This window comes from Oncorhynchus kisutch, linkage group LG22 (genome assembly GCF_002021735.2).
Source record: "Oncorhynchus kisutch isolate 150728-3 linkage group LG22, Okis_V2, whole genome shotgun sequence".
Taxonomy (NCBI): domain Eukaryota; kingdom Metazoa; phylum Chordata; class Actinopteri; order Salmoniformes; family Salmonidae; genus Oncorhynchus; species Oncorhynchus kisutch.
The window spans coordinates 27,372,407-27,396,163 of NC_034195.2; the positions used below are offsets into that span (position 1 = coordinate 27,372,407).

Here is a 23,757-nt window from a genome sequence, read left to right on the forward strand (position 1 = left end):
GGGAAACATTGCTTTAGGCAACATCTATTATTATTATATGTGTGAAATTAGTATCAATATAGTTTTAGCTGTAGTTTGGGTGGACCAGCTGAGTAGGCAACTGCTGTCTTATAGTCTGAAAATACACTATCGTCTAATTTTAGTATTTAGCTACATTCTATCATTACATTTTCTGACTGATAACAATTTACATTTGGTGTCCTAAAGTTTCTTACGAACGATTTTAACATCATTAATTATTAATTTAGCAATGTATTATTTATTATGGAATATTTACACAATTGAAATATCAACGTCAGTATGACCAATCATGGCCATTCTAGTAGCTATGGAATTCCGGTGCTCCTAGTGCTAGCTAGCAAGTTTACTAGATAGCTACAGTAGTTACCTTGGTAACCAAACAAACAGACCTGCTATCTTAGGTAACCAAACCATCAGTCCTCATACAGTAGCTTGCTATTCCAGTTCCATTTGAATGCGATTGTGTTTGTGTTTCCATTTCACAACTTCCATCAACGCTAGCAAATTACCTCAGAGCGGTGGCCAGCTAATAATTAAAAAACATACATCATTAACACTTAACAAATAAACAAAAACAAAACATGGCTCACATTTGTGAACACACACAAATGGCTCATCTGAGGTCGGATGATATCACCGTACCCCATCTGTCCATGATTAATAGTTGGTTGGATGACATGATAAAATGGCCTGAAATTACGTATGGGGACATTTTTAATTACTTCCTGCTCTCCATGGGAGTGGATTGTTCTACTGTGAAAAATGACAAGAGTACAGAGGCCTATCAGTACCTCCACAGTGGTGAGGTGGGCTGAGTTCTTCTTCACCAGGAGGAGGGAAAAGGATTGGTATTTTTGAAGGCCGATGTTCAGCCCAGCCACTCAAGCAGCTCTTACCTTTCTGCTTCAGTACTTGTATCCAACAACGGATCAGTAGAGACAGCTGGATGCGCTTGTATCGCTGGCCTTGGAAAGTCATGCAGCCATGCAGCCTCAATTTTGTGGAAGGTAGGTTAATAAGCAAAGTCACTTGCATTTCTATGACTAATATTACTTAACATAAGCGATGACAGCATACAAGCAGCCTACATGTGCTGTGGTGACAGTTGCTCTAATCCATAGGCTAATGTTATATGAAATAGTTCTCAGATGATATCTATGATCAATCGTCTCATTACTTGGTCTTGTAATTGATGTTTATAGCCTATTGTTCCTTTTATAGATGAAAGTGCACAATACTGTCTTATCTAGACACAGAATGATAAAATAGTCAGGCGTAACATAGCAGTTAGACCAAACGTTTTGTTGGATGAAAGCTGAATTGAGAATGTCATGATCTATTGGTTATGTTAACATGTATTTGTGGATCAACAGAACAGCTGTATTAACGTGGAGAATCTGTAAGTATCCTGTCAAATCTCATGTTGGTGAAGCAAGGTAGGTTTATGGAGTCCAGGTGAGTCTGCCACTGAACAAGGCAGTTAACCCACTGTTCCTAGGCAGTCATTGAAAATAAGAATTTGTTCTTAACTGACTTGCCTAGTTAAATAATTCCCACAATACACAAGATAAGACAGGATAAATACTCCAGATATAACAGACGGACACTAGCCCCCTGACACATAAACTATTGCAGCATAAATACTGGAGGCTGAGACAGGAGGGGTCGGGAGACACTGAGGCCCTGTCCGACGATACATCCGAAAAGGGCCAAACAGGCAGGATATAACACCACCCACTTTGCCAAGGCACAGGCCCCACACCACTAGAGGGATATCTTAAACCACCAATTTACTAACCTGAGACAAGGCCGGGACAATATTGGAGTAAAGCAGCCTAATGTTACTCTTTAGTCCAAGGACATTACATATTCTGTTTTAAGGGCAAATTCGCTCTGGAAGCCAAAACAGCCAATTAGTCCATATAAGCGTGAATGGATTCTCAATTGCGGTACAATTCTAGAAACATAAAGTCTCTCTACTTTCATATCACATCAAAGTAATTTCACAACTGCAAAACACATATTTTCTTTACCTTTATTTAACTAGGCAAGTCAGTTGAGAACAAATTCTTATTTACGATGACGGCCTACCCCAGCCAAACCCAGACAACAATGGGCCAATTGTGCACTGCCCTATGGGACTCCCAATCACAGCCGGGTTGAGTTACAGCCTGGAATCAAACCAGGGTCTTTAGGGACGCCTCTGGCACTGAGTTGCAGTACCTTAGACCCCTTTGCCACTCGGGAGCCCATTGTGTTCCCTACAGGTTGTAGAAGAAAGCCTCCACTTCTAGGTCAAAGAGTGTTAAAACAAAAACACTATAGTAAATACTACAGCCCTTACGAAAAAGATTGCAGTCAAAATAACACTTTTTTTTACTGCAGTAATTTTGCAGTGTAACTGCAGTTATAGTGCTGTTACGGTTTTCTTCTGTCGAAAGAGAGTCGGACCAAAATGCAGCGTGGTTAATTCGATACATCTTTAATAGACGAAAAAACACGAACAATACAAAAACAATAAACGGACCGTGAAAACCTATACAGCCTATCTGGTGACAACTAACAAAGACAGGAACAATCACCCACGAAACACTCAAAGAATATGGCTGCCTAAATATGGTTCCCAATCAGAGACAACGAGAATCACCTGCCTCTGATTGAGAACCGCCTCAGGCAACCATAGACTTTGCTAGAACACCCCACTAAGCCACAATCCCAAAACCTACGAAAAAACCCAATACACAAACACACCACAAAATAAACCCATGTCACACCCTGGCTTGACCAAATAAATGAAGAAAACACAAAATACTAAGACCAGGGCGTGACAGAACCCCCCCCCCCCCCCCCCCCCCCCCAAGGTGCGGACTCCCGGCCGCACACTAAAACCCATAGGGGAGGGTCCGGGTGGGCGCCTGTCCACGGTGGCGGCTCCGGCTCGGGACGTGGACCCCACTCCAACCAAGTCTTAGTCCCCCTGTAACACGTCCTTTGATTGGCGACCCTCGCCGCCGACCTTGGCCTAATAACCCTCACCAAGGACCGCTCGGGACTGAGGTAGAAGCTCGGCACTGAGGGGAAGCTCGGCACTGAGGGGAAGCTCGGCACTGAGAGGAAGCTCAGGCAGGTAGTTGGCTCTGGCAGATCCTGGCTAGCTGGTGGATCCGGCAGATCCTGGTTGACTGGCGGATCCTGGCTGACTGGCGGTTCCGGCAGATCCTGGTTGACTGGCGGATCCTGGCTGAATGGCGGATCCTGGCTGAATGGTGGATCCTGGCTGAATGGCGGATCTGGAAGATGCTGGCTGACTGGCGGATCTGGAAGATCCTGGCTGACTGGCGGCTCTAGCTGCTCTGGCTGCTCCATGCAGACAGGCAGCTCTGGCAGCTCTGGCTGCTCCATGCAGACTGGCAGCTCTGGCTGCTCCATGCAGACTGGCAGCTCTGGCTGCTCCATGCAGACTGGCAGCTCCATGCAGACTGGCAGCTCTTGGCAGCTCTGGCTGCTCCATGCAGACTGGCAGCTCTGGCTGCTCCATGCAGACTGGCAGCTCTGGCTGCTTCATGCAGACTGGCAGCTCTGGCTGCTTCATGCAGACTGGCAGCTCTGGCTGCTTCATGCAGACTGGCAGCTCTGGCTGCTCCATGCAGACTGGAAGCTCTGGATGCTCCATGCAGACTGGAAGCTCTGGCTGCGCTGAACAGGCAGGAGGCTCCGGCAGCGCAGGAGAGGAGGAAGGCTCGGACAGCGCTGAACAGGCGGGAGACTCCGACAGCGCTGGAGAGGCGAGGCGCACTGTATGCCTGATGCGTGGTGCTGGCACTGGTGGTACTGGGCCGAGGACACGCACAAGAAGCCTGGTGCGGGGAGCTGCCACCGGAGGGCTGGTGTGTGAAGGTGGCACAGGATGGACCGGACCGTGAAGGTGTACTGGAGAGCCTGAGAGCAGGGCTGGCACAGGACGTGCAAGGCTAGGTAGGTACACAGGAGGCCTAGTGCGTGAGGCTTGCACAATTTTCACCAGCCGACTAACACGCACCTCAGGACGAGTATGGAGCGCTGACCCAGGTGCCATCAAATCCCCAACACGCTCCGTCGGACGAATATCGTACCTAAAGCACCAAATTAGCAACAACTCCCTCATTACTCTCTCCTCCAATTTCCCCATGAACTCCTTCACAGTCTCTGCTTCGCTCACCTCTAACACCGGCTCTGGTTCTGGTCTCCTCCTTGGCTCCTCACGATAAACAGGGGGAGATGGCTCAGGTCTGAACCCTGACTCTGCCACACTCTCCCCGAGCCCCCCCCCCAATACATTTTTGGGGCTGACTCTCGGGCTTCCATCCGCGTCACCGTGCTGCCTCTTCATACCAGCGCCTTGCCGCTTTCGCCACCTCCAGTTCTTCTTTGGGGCGGCGATATTCTCCAGGCTGTGTCCAGGGTCCTTTTCCATCCAATATCTCCTCCCACGTCCAGAAGTCCTGTGATCGCTGCTCCTCACGATAAACAGGGGAGTTGGCTCAGGTTTGAACCCTGACTCTGCCGCACTCTCCCTGAGCCCCCCCCCCCCCCCAATACATTTTTGGGGCTGACTCTCGGGCTTCCTTCTGCACCGCCGTGCTTTTCTCTTAAACTCCATTCTCCTATAGCCCTCTTCGCACTGCTCCAGCGAATCCCAGGTGGGCTCCGGCACTCTCTCTGGGTCGACCGCCCACCTGTCTATTTCCTCCCAAGTCGTATATTCCAACCTTGGTTGCTCCTGCTGCGGCTGCCTGTCACCACGCTGCTTGGTCCTGGTGTGGTGGGTGATTCTGTTACGGTTTTCTTCCGTCGAAAGAGAGTCGGACCAAAATGCAGCACGGTTAGTTCGATACATCTTTAATAGACGAAAAAACACGAACAATACAAAAACAATAAACGGACCGTGAAAACCTATACAGCCTATCTGGTGACAACTAACACAAAGACAGGAACAATCACCCACGAAACACTCAAAGAATATGGCTGCCTAAATATGGTTCCCAATCAGAGACAACGAGAATCACCTGCCTCTGATTGAGAACCGCCTCAGGCAACCATAGACTTTGCTAGAACACCCCACTAAGCCACAATCCCAAAACCTACGAAAAAACCCAATACACAAACACACCACAAAATAAACCCATGTCACACCCTGGCCTGAGCAAATAAATAAAGAAAACACAAAATACTAAGACCAGGGCGTGACAAGTGCAGTATAACTGCAGTTCAGTACACTACAGTTATTCTGCAATTACTGCGACCAAAATACCACAGTCGACTTAAGTTACTGCACTTTTACTGCAGTTTCAAAACTGCAATGTTTTTTTGGAAGGGAGTATAGTACAGTCTGCAAAACCACAACATGAAATACTACAATATACTACAATCCTCAAAACACTACATTAATTGCTGTAGTATATACGACAGTTTTATTTTACTACAGTATTTATACGATAGTTAACTGTAAATACTACAGTATACATTACAGTAAATACTACAGTATTGTCCGCAAAAACACCACAGTGAATAATATCGTAAAGTCTACATAAACACAGCAGTGATTTTTTTATGTTGGTCAGCTGGTGTGAAGTGAATTTGTTCAATGAGATTTGGAAATATGAAAGGCATAAAATCATGGATACAGTTTTGTGTATGTACATCTTCCCAGGAGCTATATCCAAACAAATCTGAGGAGAAGTAGCATTCCTCCAACAAAACAAGAAAGTAAAGTTACTGAGAATTCAATGAAACTGAATATTCACAGCATTCAAGGTTATGGTGGCTGTTATTATAGCCTGTCTTTAGGGACACTATAAATGACGGCGATTGACACAAAAAAGTCACACATTTATAATGGCAGCAAGAGTGGGCATTATAGGATTCTGGGTGAATGTGTCACCATCCAAGTTACTCTCTTTTCAACTTTTCATTAGCTGTTACTGTTGATACTCAACTTTTTCCTATATCTCACAGAAAGGCACTATTATATTGGTTGGCCTCTGAAGGCACATCTTTTTTCCAGACGAGAGTAGCTATGATTCCTGACCTATTTTAAGAAGGAGAATGAGAGGAGGCCTCTGTGGATTTTGGGAGAGTGGAGCCCTGCTTCACCCTTCATTTTTTTTGTTATTTACTCTTACAGTTACAGAGCAACAACATTAGCAACAAACTCTGTCTGAAGGGCATTTCACATCTAATCAGTACCACACAAATATAGTATAAGCACCCTTTTCTCCTATGACATGTAGCACCTTGAAACCAAAGTCTGAAACTCTGGTGAGGATTCAAACACATCAAGATTGCTTCCTTGTCAGCCCACTAACGTAACCGTTCTTTGCTCACTCTGCTATAACACAGCTCAATCCTCTCCATTTAAATGCGTCAAATTATCAAATTCAGGCTGACAAAATGCTTGAACAAAGTGTGAGGGTTTTGGAATGAATCCACAGGGTATAATGAGAGCAGACAGAACAGTAAGGAGACAATTTGTCAAACGAATTATGTGTTAGGCAAAGTTATCGACAGCAGAAGTGAAAATGTTTAATCTGGATCAGGTTTTTTTACTTTTCAAAGACATACTGAGATTTAATTCTAATTACACACTGAGTTTCTATTCAAAATCATTCAAAAACATATGAAATGCTTTGGACGTTTCTCCTGCCCTGTAGTGAGAGAGGTTGGAATTCTGATGGGAGTGCATGCTCATCACTACGTTTCATACAATACAATCCACAGTAAACTCACAGTTTGGTTCTGGAACCACCTTCACTGCTCCAATCCTATCGAGACACACCAGCCTTCTCATTGCAAGGATCTGCAGAATTAACAAGACCAGCTTTTAAGAGGCAAAGGCCTGGCCGATAATCAACTTATCAATGCTACAACTGCAACACTGGCACGACACTCATTGATGTACTGTACCTCCACCGGGATAGCAGCAGGTTATAGTATACACTGTTTACCCCAATAGGGTTACTAGAGTAAGCTACACTCTGGGGTGGTGCTATAATGCACTGTGAGTACTGTTATGTCAAGCATTGGTACAACCTAGGTTCACACGGAAAGGATTAATGATTACATTTTTCAAGTGAAGAGATGGGGAAATACCACAATCTTTGAGGCAAATAATGACAGAAAGAAAGTTATGGGGAGCAGTTAATGAAGAGAAAGGAATGATGATGACATGGTGATCAATTTGTCAGAGATGAAAAGACTTGGTCAGAGAATGTGTAGTTTGTAAAAAAAAAAAGCAAAAATTATTTTCACAAACAATATGGTTCTCAATAGGCAATCTGTGTAAGTTATGATACGTAGCTGATCGTTTATGCGGATGGATGCCAAATGCCAATCGATCATTATATCCATGAAGCATAGGCATTCTGACTTCAGAGTTATAGCTGCATGTGGCAAACTGCTGTGACGTTCAGGTGATTAGGGAGTGTGCTGTGGGCAGATCTCAGAAACCCCTTTCTCCTCTCTTCTCCCACCTGCAACAGTTGTGACACTGCCTGCATTACAGGATCCAATAGGTTATTTGACCTGTGTGAAGCTAGCCATAATAAAGATTAGCCACGATGATGGAATTTGTGGTTTGCCTTCAAAATTCAAGTCCCCCATTGAAAGATATTCAAACGGTCAAATAGTGCAATCATACCATATTTGGGCTAGACAATGCTAAACAAGGTCGGAATGTTATGTAAGTTCAAATAAAAAAAAAATTGTTGTTAATTTCACCCCCCAAACAAGTACAAATCTGTTGAAATTGCACTGTGGATGTATTAGACTTTAGAATTGCATTGGGGGCATACTTATATGCACTGTGCAGCCTTAATTCACAGAACCAGGATCCTTAGGTATCAGCCTACATGGTGTAAAGGCTTATCACCATTAGGCTTATCACCATTAGGATAATCTAGTTCGGTAACAGCTCTGACAGTCCATTGTTTACATTGTGTCTTTGAATTAGCTGGCTTCTCAACTAAACTTTAGTAGGGGAGAGTGGAGTAAATTGAGCCAAAGGGGTAGGTTGAGCCACCCTTGTTTCTTGGAAATCATACACAAAATTAATAACTTGACCAAATCTTTAGGAAGAAGTCATCCCTTCATGGAGTCTGTGAAGGAAGAAACCACATGGAAAAAGTGGTAAGCAAGTTAGGTAAAAAAAGAAGAAGGATTTTTAGCAAGTCAAATGAACAGAGTAGTTGGGTTAAATGCAGAAGACACATCTTGGTTGAATGCATTCAGTTGTGCAACTGAGTAGGATTCCCCCTTTCCCTTATTGTGTTAGAGGTTTTATATGCTTGTATCTAAACCAAAGTACATTTTTAAAAACAACTTTGTAACAATTTTCAGATTCTATACATCAGTTGGGTTCTCTATAAGCTTCAAAATAAGGTCCTAACCCTAGCATAAAAGTGATTCCTTGTAGCTGTGTGGATGTAGTCAAAATGTTTGCCTTGGGACAAGCTGAGCTGTAGTTGATGAGCAGCATTCTTACATAGGTATTTTGCTTGTCCAGGTTGGATAGGGCAGTGTGCAGTGCAATGGCAATTGCGTCGTCTGTGGATCTGTTGGTGTGATGTGCAAATTGTAGTGGGTCTAGGGTGTCTGGTACGGTAGAGCACTTAATGATGACAGAAGTGGGTGCTATGGGGCAATAGTAATTTAGTTCAGTTACTTTCGCATTCTTGGGTACAGGAACAGTGGCGTACATCTTGAAGCAACTTGGGACAACAGACTGGAATATGGAGAGATTGAATAGGTCCATAAACACTCCAGCCAGCTGGTTTGCACATACTCTGAGGATGTGGCTTGGGATGCCGTCTGGACCGGCAGCTTTGCGAGGGTTAACACGCTTAAATGATTTACGTCAGCCACAGAGAACGAGAGCACACAGTCCTTGTGAGTGTCTGGGGCCCGTGTTTGTGGCTCGATATTGATTTCCTCGAAGCGGGCAAAGAAGGTGCTTAGCTAGTTATTTCCCGGCTGTAGGTAATAATACAAGAAACTTTCTGAGCATATAACACAAACAAAAAAATATTATGCAAAATTAGCTAGGAACTAGAAACAGGGCGGTATGTTGACACCATTTTGTGTTTTTTCCCCAGGCGTTATGCAAGGCATTATCACTGGGATATGAGGTAAGCATGTAAATTGCAATATGAATTTTCAACGCATAGTAGGTTGACTGGTGAGCTTAATGTGTCTCATTTCACACCGGTTTAAGAGTCCAACAATAAGACCTACAGTATGACGCTAATATTTGTGAAAACTTATCACAGTTGTGTTCTGCAGGTGTCACTGAGAAGGCCGACACTCCATTTTAAGATATCAAGATCCATAGGTAAGGCTATACATTGCAATATGAATGTTCTATAGAGCACCACAATGGAGATGCCATAATACCCATAAAACCTAGTGGTAAAACAGGGAAATTCAACAGTCTTGCTATACAAGCTAGATAGTTAAGTGATATGCCAGAGAAGCCAGTGTTTGGAGGATATATTGGCACATTTTGACTAACAACACCCGTGCCAGTATATCCTCCAAACACTGGCTTCTTGGGCATTATCGCTTAACTATCTAGCTCATGGTTAGCTAGTTAAGGCAACATTAGCCGTCTATTTGTCTAGCCATTTAAATGCATGAGAAATTCATAAAAATGTTTTTAGCTTTCTTTGGCTTTTATAAACCAACATTCTAGTTGGTTAGGGCTAGGGGTAGTTACCTTACCTAATGGGATTATTTTAGTCTATCTTTTTGAGAAGTTTCAGAGATGGACTGATTAGCATCCTCTCGAGTCAAGTGTGCTTACTTTATTGCGGGGAAACTTTGATATGTTTGATTTTACACTCTGGACAGCAGATCATTAGTATAGCTAGTAGGCAAGGTGATGTAACCTTATTTAGTCCTACCTTCTATGGTGGGTTTTAAATGAATTGGTATTCACACATTTGTTTTTGAGGTAGAATTAGTGTCACCTTATTGGCACCTTCTCTATTCCAGAACCAATGGGTTTGCCTGAGTCTTCCTCTCTCAACTAGGTAAGGTGTTTCAACCTGGAACACTATTGTCCTGCTTTGGTCTGTTTCAGTCATTGCAGGAAGTCCTGAAGAGCAGGAGTGCGTGAAGAGTTTTGTCCCAGCCCAGCTCTAATACCTGACTTAAATAATCAACATACCGAATCACAGTGATAGGCTATGATTTGTAATCAGGTATGGGTTGGCCTGGAACAAAAGCTTATGCACACTCCTACGATTCAGATATAGAGCTGTCCACCTGTTTAAGTCATTATTCTGTACTATGGGTACAATTGGAGGGGTGGGGTGGGGCGGGGTTATTGATACAGTATATAACGCGTGCTCCACTCTCAAGTTGAACTTGTTGACTGATACCATGGCGGCGGCTGCTAATGGAGCAGCTGAGAACCAGAAAACTGCAGCCAGGGCATCACTGGTCCACACCTGCCCTGTCTGTCACTGAGTAGTATTGGTTGGTACTGTATGTGCCTTTTGGTTCCGCTCCATGTCTTAGCTATTGTACAGGCCTGCGTTGTACAGTCTTTCATATGTGTAGTAGTGTATTGCAATGTTTGCTTAGTTTATCATCTGTCAACGTTTGAATTCAATCTAAGCCACAGATTGTTAACTTGCTCTATTTTGCACATGCCCTTTATAGATGCAGACCAGATCAAGCAGTACTTTGAGAGCAAGCATCCCAAGTCTCCAAGGGTCTGGTTGATGTGCAGGCTTACAGTAAGTGACCACACACACTAAAATGGATTCTAACATCTTTCACACACAGAAGACATAGTGTAAACCACCATGTTGTCAACAAAATGCTGTCCTTAACGCTTAAGTTGTATTGTCTAATCTCTCTTGGAATCTCTCAAACATGTTCTTTAGCTGTCCCCATAGGATTTCATGTAGAAAACTCTGTAGAAAGGGTTCTACATGGTCCCGAAAAGGGTTCTACCTGGAAACAAAAGGGTTCTACCTGCAACAAAAAAGGTGATTCAAACAGTTTTCCTATGGGGACAGCTGAAGAACCCTTTAAGGTTCAAGATAGCAACTGTAGTATTTTTGCTACCTTTTTCCACCCATCTATGTAATGCTGTCCTCCTGCTAATTCTGGGGTTCAGACTGAATGCAGTGGTAAGTGTGCTGCTCAAAATTGACAGCAGCAACATGGACCAGTTAAATTCACAAGAAGAGTGTGATATAGCTGTGTTTAAGTATGGCTTCCTTGCTTTGATTCTGTTTAATGTGTTTCTCATTCTCCTGGAGCTGACCATGTATTTTATATGGTCAACAATATTCTATATAAAACCTACCTTGCACATACGGTTTTTCCACAAATAAACCTCCCACCAAAAATCACAATATGCTGTTTTATACGCAACATGCAACAATTTTTAAGGAAATCAGTGGTTCTGCCCGGTACAGTTGAATCCAGGATTCATCCGTGAAGAGCACACTTCTCCAGAGTGCCAGTGGCCATCGAAGGTGAGCATTTTCCCACTGAAGTCAGATACGACACCAAACTGCAGTCAGCTTAACAACCTGGTGAGGACCCTGGTGAGGATGACGAGCACGCAGATGAGCATCCATCAGATGTTTTTCTGACAGTTTGTGCAGAAATTCTTCAGTTGTGCAAACCCACAGTTTCATCAAGTGGCTGGTCTCAGACGATCCTGCAGGTGAAGAAGCCGGATCTGGAGGTTTTGGGCTGACATAGTTACATGTGGTCTGCAGTTGTGAGGCCAGTTGGACGTACTGCCAAATTCTGTTCTGGTGGACATTCCTGCAGTCAGCATACCAATTGCACGCTCCCTCAAAACTTGAGACATCTGTAGCATTGTGATGTGTGACACAACTGCACATTTTAGAGTGGCCTTTTATTGTCCCCAGCACAAGGTGCACCTATGTTATGATCATGCTATTTAATCAGCTTCTTGATATGCCCCACCTGTCAAGTGGATGGATTATCTTGGCAAATGAGAAATGCTCAGTAACAGAGATATAAACAAATTTGTGCACAAAATTGGAAAATTGTATTTCAGCTCATGAAACATGGGACCAACACTTTACTGTTGCGTTTATATTTTTGCTGAGGACTTTTTTGCTGAGGACTATTTCTGTCTGTAATAAAGCCCTTTTGTGGAGGAAAAACTCATTCTGATTGGTGGGCTGTGCCCCTGCCCAGTCATGTGAAATCCATAGATTAGGGCCTAATGAATTTATTTCAAATGACGGATTTGTAACTCAGCAAAATCTTTGACCTTGTTGAGTTTAGATTTTTGTTCAGTACATATTTCAACTTGTTCATAAATGATAGGGAATTAAATAAAGACCCCCACTGGCTGAAGGAGAAGAGGATCTGGTAAAATCATCTAGGTAGGTAGATAGCTAGCTATATAACTTCTTTGCAAAAAAAAGCTAGCCTATTATTCATGGCACATTATAAATATCTGACTGCTACTAGCATAGTATTCTGTACAAGATACAAGACCAAATAAGACAAATATTAGTTAAATAAAATATGCAACAGTAAATTACAATTTTCTATTTATCTTTTGTTTCAGATCAAGGTAGCTAGCTAGCTGACAGCAAAGGTGTCAGCTAGAGATGACCTGCAGGAGCTTGCAGGAATTTGTAGTCTTGTATGAATAGCATTTTCAAATCTGAGAGTAAATAGATAAAAGTCACCTTGTCCGACAGAGATTTACCTGGTTATCAAAACGTCACTCCAGGGTAAGCTTACATGAAACACAGACCTTATTTGAAGTGTTTCTAAAAATCCACCATGGCTCAAATGAATGGTGAAAAGCTATTGGAACCATCTCTGTGTTTGACCAGTAGGTTTTATGTGTTTATGACGGATTCACACTCAATATGCACAATAGTCAAATTAGGTTATTATTCTTTTGTTGAATTCATATAAAAACATTCCGACATTGTTTTGCATTATCTATTCCAAATATGGCATGATTCCACTTTTTGTATCCGTTTGAATCACTTTCAACCGGGGACTTTTATTTTGATTCCACTATTGTGGCTAAGCCTTATTGTGGCTAGCTTCACACAGGTCAATATGCAACGATAAAGATGCTGAGGAAGGGTGCCGAGAAAAAACCTCAAAATTGCAGTATTGTACTTGAAGTCTGATAATCGCAATAGTTATCTCCAATACTATATTAAGCGGGCGTTCGACAGCTATACCATTATCTCCTATTATGAAAGCATTATAGAAAACAATTAAGAAACGCTTTTATACCATCTGCAACAACTTCAGGTGGGAAAGAACTGAAAGCGTAATCTTGTCACAAAGTTGTTTTCCTTTCACTGGGATAAGGCAAAACAAAATATTGCAGCAGCGCGATTCACGAGGAACGAACAGGTGCTTTTGATGGGGAATTTGCCGCCACTTTAACAGGTTAGTAGTTTCTTTCAGTCAAGTTGGTATTATGGGAGTCTTCAAATGGGTGAAAAATAGAACACAATCAACTAACTCCTCTGTGATTCCAAGAGCTCATTGTATATACTTCAAGGTCAATCGGAATATCACATAGGCTAACAGTTTGTTCTATGGCGGATTGGTTCGAAATGTATATTTCTGCTCACCAGGTAAGATAGCTATGCTTTCTGCTCAGGCGAAAGTAATGCTTATTGCAGTTAATGAACGTAAGATACCCCTGTGGATGCTGACATACATAACCTATTCAGTTTTATAGAATGTCATTGATTCTACAACATAAGAATGTTACACACAACACACACACATACACACACACACACACACACACACACACACACACACACACACACACACACACACACACACACACACACACACACACACACACACACACACACACACACACACACACACACACACACACACACAGTGGGCGGCAGGTAGCCTAGCGGTTAGCGCATTGGGCCAGTAACCGGAAGGTCGCTGTTTCGAATACAATCTGTCGATGAGTTCTTGAGCAAGGCACTTAAACCAAATTTGCTCCCCGTGAGCCGTAATACTATGTCTGACCCTGTAAAACAACACCTGCTCTTTCCATGACTTGGACTATCCAGGTTAAAGCTATGATCCCTCATTGATGTCACTTGTTAAACCCACTTCAATCAGTGTAGATGAAGGAGAGAAGGCAGGTTAATAAAGAAGGGTTTTTATGCCTTGAGACAATTGGATTGTGTATGTGTGCCATTGAGAGGGTGAATGGCCTAGACAAAAATATTTAAGTGCATTTGAAAGGGGTATGGTAGTAGGTGCCAGGCACACTGGATTGTGTCAAGAACTGCAATGCTGCTGTTTTTTTTTAACTCAACAGTTTCCCTTGGGTATCAAAATGTTTTTTAATTTTTTTATTTAACCTTTATTTAACTAGGCAAGTCAGTTAAGAACAAATTCTTATTTACAATGATGGCTTACACCGGCCAAACCCAGACGATCCTGGGCCAATTGTACAACGCTCTATGGGACTCCCAATCACTGCTAGTTGTGATACACCCTGGAATGGTCCACCACCCAAAAGACATCCAGCCAACTTGACACAACTGTGAGAAACATTGGAGTCAACATGGGCCAGCATCCCTGTGGAATGCTTTCGATGAAATTAGGCTGTTCTGATGGGGAGTGTATATAGTGTGTGTGTATTAATTATTATCATTGTGTTCTGCATAGATGATTAGTGTTAGATCACTAACCAAACGTTTTAAATGTTTTATTTGAATGCAATTCAGTGTAGAGTATGTACTGCTTTTTCATATAGTAATCCACCATAACTGTAGGGTATTATTGTGTCTGTGCAGAGCATAATTGCTAGTAAGCTGACTATGTATAATCAGCATGTAACAACAAGTGCAGAAACTGAATACTAAACATCCCTATTTTCCAACCATTTATTCTTATAGGGTGACCTGTTCATATGAACACATTGCTGGAGAACCAGAGAAGATATTGTCTCTGGTGTTCCTGTGGGATATGAATGACAGCTTGAGAATGTCACATGAGATCATGATGTTTTACCAAATGATGGAACAAGCCCAGAACACCAGCTGTGAAGCACCCAACCCCATCTGCAATACGAGTGCAAATGGAGACTCACTACAGCTGCCTACCTTCTCCACAGCAGCCAAAGTCAGAGTAATCATTACTTTCACTCTGTGTGCCATGTCAGCTGTCTGTAACCTCGCTGTGCTGTGGGCTGCCAATACCAACGGAAAGCGCAAGTCCCACGTTAGGATATTAATAATTAACTTGACTGTGGCAGACCTGCTGGTGACTTTCATAGTCATGCCTGTTGATGCTGTCTGGAATATCACAGTTCAGTGGCAGGCAGGAGACGTCGCCTGTAGGCTGCTGATGTTCATGAAACTTGTTGCCATGTACTCCTGTGCTTTTGTCACAGTGGTCATTAGCTTGGACCGCCAGTCTGCTATCCTCAACCCACTGGCCATCAATGAGGCCAAGAAGAGAAGCAAGATCATGTTGTCTGTGGCGTGGGTGATGAGTGTGATTCTGTCTGTTCCCCAGGTGAGGCTCTGGTTAAGAGAGGTTTCATGTTTTCTCTCCTCAACCTGGACTCAGGACACCACAACAATTATCAAAATATACATCAGAGGACATAACAACCCTGTAACAGCTTTATTATAATAATAATACATTTTATTTTAATCTGTTTTAATGACACATTTTATATACAAGAAAATCAGCTGGATAAAAAGGAATAAAATCCCAGTAAAATAGTAAGTACAGTGCATTTGGAAAGTATTCAGACCCCTTTGTAACGGCTCTCTTCTATCTCCTCCTCTGACGAAGAGGTAGAACAAGGATCGGACCAAAATGCAGCGTGGTTAGTTCGATACATGTTTAATGAAAACGAATATGAACAATACAAAAACAACAAACGGAAAATGTGAAAACCTATACAGCCTGTCTGGTGAACACTAACACAGAGACAGGAACAATCACCCACAAAAACACTCACAGAATATGGCTGCCTAAATATGGTTCCCAATCAGAGACAACGATAATCACCTGACTCTGATTGAGAACCGCCTCAGGCAGCCATAGACTACGTAGACACCCCACAAAACCCCTAAGACAAAAACACACCACAATAACCCATGTCACACCCTGGCCTGACCAAATAATTAAAGAAAACACAAAATACTAAGACCAAGGCGTGACACCCTTGACTTTTTACACATTTTGTTACGCGACAGCCTTATTCTGAAATGGATTAAATCATGTTTTCCTTCATCAATGTACACACAATGCCCCGTAATGACAAATCATAAACAGGTTTTTAGAAATGTTTGCAAAAAAATAGAATTTGAAATCTAACTTACATAAGTATTCAGACCATTTACTCAGTACTTTGTTGAAGCAACTTTTGGCAGCGAGTACAGCCTTTAGTCTTCTTGGGTTTGACCCTACAAGCTTGGCACACCTGTATTTGGGGAGTTTCTGCCATTCTTCTCTGCAGATCCTCTCAAGCTCTGTCAGGTTGGATGGGGAGCGTCACTGCACAGCTATTTTCAGGTCTCTTCAGAGATATTCGATCAGGTTCATGTCTGGGCTCTGGCTGGGCCACTCAAGGACATTGAGACCTGTGTACGTAGGGTCATTGTCCTGTTGGAAGGTGAAACTTCGCCCCAGTCTGAGGTCCTGAGCGCTCTGGAGCAGGTTTTCATCAAGGATCTCTCTGTACTTTGCTCCGTTCATCTTTCCCTTGATCCTGACTAGTCTCCCAGTCCCTGCCGCTGAAAAACATCCCCACAGCATGATGCTGCCATCACCATGCTTCACTGTAGGGATGGTGGCAAGTTTCTTCCTGATGTGACACTTGGCATTCAGGCAAAAGCGTTCAATCTTGGTTTCATCAGACCAGCTAATCTTGTTTCTCAAGGTCTGAGAGTCTGTAGGTGCCTTTTGGCAAACTCCAAGCGGCTGTCATGTGCCTTTTACCAAGGAGTGGCTTCCGTCTGGCCACTCTACCATAAAGGCCTGATCGGTGGAGGGCTGCAGAGATGGTTGTCCTTCTGTAAGGTTCTCTCATCTCCACAGAGGAACTCTGGAGCTCTGTCAGAGTGACCATCGGGTTCTTGGTCACCTGCCCGACCAAGGCCCTTCTCCCCCGATTGCTCAGTTTGGCCAGACGGCCAGCTCCATGAAGAGTCTTTGGTTCCAAACTTCTTCCATTTAAGAATGATGGAGGCCACTATGTTCTTGGGGAACTTCAATGCTGCAGACATGTTTTGCTACCCTTCTCCAAATCTGTGCTTCGACACAATCCTTTCTCAGAGCTCTACTGACAATTCCTTCAACCTCATGGCTTGGTTTTTGCTCTGACATGCACTGTCAACTGTGGGACCTTTATATAGACAGATGTGTGTGCCGTTCCAAATCATGTTCAATCAATTGAATTTACCACAGGTGGACCCCAATCAAGTTTTTATTTAAATTTTAAATTGGCAAACATTTCTAAAAAAACTATTTCCATGTTGTCATTATGGGGTATTGTGTGTAGATTGATGAGGAACATAATTAATTTAATCCATTTTAGAACAAGGCTGTAACGTAGCAAAATGTGGATGAAGTCTAGGGGTCTAATGCACTTAATATAAAGTACACCAAACATGACAGAATAACCATGGAAAACACTAAACATGATGACAGACTAACCGTGGAGAACACTAAACATGACGACAGACTAACCATGGAGAACACTAAACATGATGACAGACTAACCGTGGAGAACACCAAACATGACGACAGACTAACCATGGAGAAACTAAACACGATGACAGACTAACCGTGGAAAACACTAAACACGATGACAGCCTAACTGGAGAACACTAAACATGATGACAGACTAACCGTGGAAAACACTAAACATGACGACAGACTAACCATGGAGAACACTAAACATGATGACAGACTAACCGTGGAGAACACTAAACATGACGACAGACTAACCATGGAGAACACAAAACATGATGATAGACTAACCGTGGAAAACACTAAACATGATGACAGCCTAACTGGAGAACACTAAACATGATGACAGACTAACCGTGGAGAACACTAAACATGATGACAGACTAACCATGGAGAACACTAAACATGATGACAGACTAACTGTGGAGAACACCTAGACATGATGACACACTAACCAGGGAAGTGAACTAGACAGTGGATAAAAGCTAAGCCTGTGTGAAGAGGTGTGTCTTTAGTGTGGACTAGAATATGTGTATGGATTGTGAGGTTCTGACATGGAGAGGGATTGAGTTCCAGAGTTGGGGAGCTGCACTGCTCAAAGCCTGGTTTCCGATAGAGCGGAGCCTGGTGAGAAGAATGGTGAGGAGCGCAGTGAACAGGTGGGAGTGTAGGGATACAGTAGGTCAGTAAGGTACAGAATGTGGGCACCAGTCTATTGAGTGCTTTGTAGGTGAACATGGGCAATTTGAAGAGGATCCTGTATTGAACTTATTCAAATAAATGTATAGCAAATGGACATGAACAACTTGATTTTTACAGCAATTACAAACCTAATTATTGTAGCAATAATTTAGAACAAACCTCAGAAACACTTTCCTGAAGGGAATTACAGTACAGGCATTGCAGTCACTATTGTCCATGGTTTAAGAGTAACCTTTTTTAATGTGATTGATAACTGGTGAGGAGGGCCTGCCCTACATAATTGACTGACTCATGATTATGACAGCAATTATACATTGCTGCGAATAAAAGTCATCCAACTAGATAGTTTTCCAAAAAATTGTAGCACTAAAAGAAGACCTTGCCTTGCAATTATTACTTTTTCATAATTCATTTCAAGCATTCAACACTTGGCTCTTTTCACCTAATTTCATTGCAAATTGAATGACATCTGCAGTGTATTACTCACATTGACTGCAGACTAGGCAGGATTGAGCTTCTGCTGCATGAAACACTACTATTTTATGTAGTACAACACTGAAGCCAGGCCATATAATTAGTGTTAAAGACATGTTGTTATGGTTAAAGTCTTCCTTTGTGTTGTCATGCAGATGCTGATATTCCACAGTGTGACCATCACGGTTCCAGAGAAGTTTACCCAGTGCACTACTCGTGGGAGCTTTGTCCAACACTGGCAGGAAACCCTGTACAACATGTTCACCTTTGCTTGTCTTTTCCTGCTGCCGCTGATCATCATGATCTTCTGTTACACACGTATCCTGGTAGAGATATCCAGTCGCATGACCCACGGAAACAGTAGGTCAAATTACATATTTTACCATCAATTGTAGTACCACTAGTGGCATTGTATACAGTTGTTCATGAGGGGGTTACAAAGAGCACTGTGTTTTTGAAGATAAAGGTAATTGAGACTTATTGTCAAATTAGGTGTTAGATGCTAAGTTTATGAGCAAGTGTTTATTGCCTTTTTTCAGTGTCTTCTAAGGAGATACATCTCCGACGCTCTCACAACAACATTCCAAAAGCACGGATGAGGACTTTGAAGATGAGCATTGTTATCGTGACTTCCTTCATCGTCTGCTGGACCCCTTACTACCTGTTGGGACTGTGGTACTGGTTCTTCCCTGACGATATGGATGAGACGGTCTCTCATTCTTTGACTCATATGCTCTTTATTTTTGGCCTCTTCAATGCCTGTTTGGACCCAATAACTTACGGCCTGTTCACCATCCATTTCCGCCATGGCCTGAAGCGCTACTGTCGGAGCACAGCCACGTTCAGCCGTGAGTCAGAGAACAACACTACCCTGACCGGCTCTTTCAGGCGCTCCCCCTTCCGCCTGACACGGCTTACCCAGCAAGGCCAGACGTCCATCACTGGCCAGATGGCAGAGGAGGAACAGGTCAAGAAAACCTGCCACTATAGCAACTACCTCACAGTTCACAGCAGTGGAGAAGGTGACCCAAGTCCGGCCAGTCCTGAAAGCACTATATGAGGGATTAGAATGTGTCCTACTAAAGAACATTGCTTACCTTAATCTTCATACCTTCATCTGCTGGCTCACAATTAATACTTTGAAAAACTCATTGTTGTGCTGCATGAAATCAGATTGGATTAATTTTCACATTCAGCCAGATGGGGCTTACAGTGTAAATCATGGTTTCCCCAATAGGTGTGCGTATTTGGCTGGCAGTTGATATATACACCGTGCAATTACAAAGTATTCAGACCACTTGACTGTTTCCACATTATGTTACGCTACGGCCATATTCTAAAATTGATTAAATAAAAAATGTTCCTCATCAATCTACACACAATACCCCATAATAACAAAGCGAAAACAGGTTAGACATTTTTTGCAAATTTATAAAAAAATATAAAACAGAAATACTTTATTTACATAAGTATTCAAACCTTTTGCTATGAGACTCGAAATTGAGCTCAGGTTCATCCTGTTTCCATTGATCATCCTTGAGATGTCTCTACAACTTGATTGGAGACCACCTGTGGTAAATTGAATTGATTGGACATGATTTAGAAAGGCACACACCTGTTTATATAAAGTTCCACAGTGGACAGTGCATGTCAGAGCAGAAACCAAGCCATAAGGTCGAAGGAATTGTCGGTAGAGCTCCGAGACAGGATTTTGTTGAGGCCCAGTTCGGGGGAAGGGTGCCGAAAAATTTCTGCAGCATTGAAGGTCCCCAAGAACACATTGGCCTCCATCATTCTTAAATGGAAGTTTGAATCCACCAAGACTCTTTCTAGAGCTGGCCGCCTGGCCAAACTGAGCAATCGGGGGAGAAGTGCCTTGGACAGGGAGGTGACCAAGATCCCAATGGTCACTCTGACAGAGCTCCAGAGTTCCTCTGTTGCGATGGGAGAACCTTCCAGATGGACAGGGATCTCTACAGCACTCCACCAATCATGCCTTTATGGTAGCGTGGCCAGATGGACATGACAGCCCGCTTGGAATTGACCAAAAGGCACCTAAAGACTCTCAGACCATGAGAAACAAGATTCATCTGGTCTGATGAAACCAAGATTGAACACTTTGGCCTGAATGCCAAGTGTCACGTCTGGAGGAAACCTGACACCATCCCTACGGTAAAGCATGGGGGTGGAAGCATCATGCTGTGGGGATGTTTTTCAGGGACTGGGAGACTAGTCAGGATTGTGGGAAAGATGAAAGGATTATAGTACAGAGAGATCCTTGATGAAAACCTGCTCTAGAGCGCTCAGGACCTCAGACTGAGGCAAAGGTTCATCTTCCAACAGGACAACAAGCCTAAGTACACAGCCAAGACAACACAAAAGTGGCTTCGGGACAAGTTTCGGAATGTTCTTGAGTGGCACAGCCAGAGCCTGGACTTGAACTCAATCGAACATCTCTGGAGAGACCTGAAAATAGCTGTGCAGCAATGCTCCCCATCCAACCTGACAGCTTGAGAAGGACATGCAGAGAAAAATGGGAGAAACTCCCCAAATACAGGTGTGCCAAGCTTGTAGCGTCATACCCAAGAAAACTTGAGGCTGTAATCGCTGCCAAAGGTGTTTTAAAGTACTGAATAATGGGTATGAATGCTTATGTAAATATAATTTACATGTTTGCCAACATTTCTAAAAACCTTTTTTGCTTTGTCATTATAAGGTGTTGTGTGTAGATTGATGAGGGAAAATAACAATATAATAAATGTTAGAATAAGGCTGTAACGTAACAAAATGTAGAAAAAGTCAAGGAGTCTGAATACTCTCTGAATGGTCTGTATATATTACAGTACCAGTCAAAAGTTAGGACACCTACTCAAGGACACCTAAAAGTCAAGGGTCTTTCTTTTTTTTTTTTTTTTACAATTTTCTACATTGTAGTGAAAACATCAAAATTATTAACTAAAATATACGGAATCATGTGGTAACCAAAAACGTGTTAAACAAATCAAAATATTTAGATTTTAGATTCTTCAAAGTAGTCATCCTTTGCCTTGATAACGGCTTTGTACACTCTTGGCATTCTCTCAACCAGCTTCATGAGGTAGTCACCTGGAATGCTTTTCAATTAACAGGTGTGCCTTTTTAAAAGTTAATTTGTGGAAAGAAACTACTACTAAATGATACCAATAATAAGAAGAGACTTGCTTGGGCCAAGAAACATGAGCAATGGACATTAGTCAAAATCTGTCCTTTGGTCTGATGAGTCCAAACATTTTTGGTTCCAACCGCTGTGTCCTTGTGAGACGCAGAGTAGGTGAACGGATAATCTTTGTATGTGTGGTTCCCACCGTGAAGCATGGAGGTGGAGGTGTGATGGTGTGGGGTTTGCTGTCTGTGATTTATTTAGAATTCAAGGCACACTTAACCAGCATGGCTACCACAGTATTCTGCAGCGATACGCCATCCCATCTGGTTTCTGCTTAGTGGGACTATCATTTGTTTTTCAACAGGACAATGACCCAAAACACACCTGCAGGCTGTGTAAGGGCTATTTGACCAAGGAGAGTGATGGAGTGCTGCATTAGATGACCTGGCCTCTACAATCACCCGACCTCAACCCAATTGAGAAGGTTTGGGATGACTTGGACTGCAGAGTTAAGGAAAAGCAGCCAAGCGCTCAGCATATGTGGGAACTCCTTCAAGACGGTTGAAAAAGCATTCCAGGTGAAGCTGGTTGAGAGAATGCCAAGAGTGTGCAAAGCTGTCATCAAGGCAAATGGTGGCTACTTTGAAGAGTCTATAATATATTTTGAGTTGTTACTACATTTTTCCATATGTGTTATTTCATAGTCTTCACTATTATTCTACAATGTAGAAAATAGTAGTTTTTTTTAAAGAAGAAAAAAAAACCTTGAATGAGTATGTGTGCAAATATTTGACTGGTACTGTATATAAACACTTTGTTTTAAATATATTTTCCCATAACCTTATCACCCCTCCCCTAATTGGAGTAAACTGTTGGACAACAACACTTAGTCTTCTACTTCCAGTTTATACATACCATATACACATTTACTGTGATGTTTCACAAACGTTTTGAACCTTCCTATTCTTATAGTTTCTAAAGATTGTAAATTCAAGATAAATATTTTTTCTAAGAGTATTATTATATTATTGATCAACTATGACTTTTCAAATCAACCAGTAGTGCTATTCTGCAAATGTTGCACTTCTTCAACCATTCCTGGACCTGCGACTAAAAACAAGCTCCGTATGGACAGTACTAAAACAAATTATCTTACGATTCTGTCTCTTCGCAGCAAAGTCTGCAGAGCTGGGATGGTTGTATATATATATAAACTCAGCAAAAAAAGAAACGTCCTCTCCCTGTCAGCTGTGTATATTTTCAGCAAACTTAACATGTGTAAATATTTGTATGACCATAATAAGATTCAACAACTGATACATAAAAGAAGTTCCACAGAGCTGGGACCCTGGGCATCTTTCTTTTGGTGTTTTTCAGAGTCAGTAGAAAGGCCTCTTTAGTGTCCTAAGTTTTCACAACTGTGACCTTAACCTATTTTGGTCTTTAATACATGGCCAACAAACAAGTTCCTTAATTTTCTCCTTCCACTTGCCTCTCATTTTTGCAGTAATGCTGCAATTAGTTGGTTGTAATTTTGGGTAGAGCAGACATTTCCACATACTTTTGTTAGCTGCATGTGTGACAACTCCACCAGTCCTATTTATGATATAATTTACAAAGATGATACTTTTTTTTCCAAAAATATATATATTTTTGTA

General features: G+C 42.4%; 1 protein-coding gene across 1 annotated transcript; it reads left to right on the plus strand.

The window, feature by feature from the left end:
• Positions 1 to 14,976: 14,976 nt before the first annotated feature.
• Positions 14,977 to 20,274, plus strand: LOC109867477 (gonadotropin-releasing hormone II receptor-like). Its single transcript, XM_020456657.2, has 3 exons — positions 14,977 to 15,591; positions 19,113 to 19,317; positions 19,497 to 20,274. The coding sequence occupies exons 1-3, from the start codon at positions 15,040 to 15,042 to the stop codon at positions 20,015 to 20,017; spliced, it is 1,278 nt and encodes a 425-aa protein (XP_020312246.2). The 5' UTR covers positions 14,977 to 15,039; the 3' UTR covers positions 20,018 to 20,274.
• Positions 20,275 to 23,757: the final 3,483 nt, after the last annotated feature.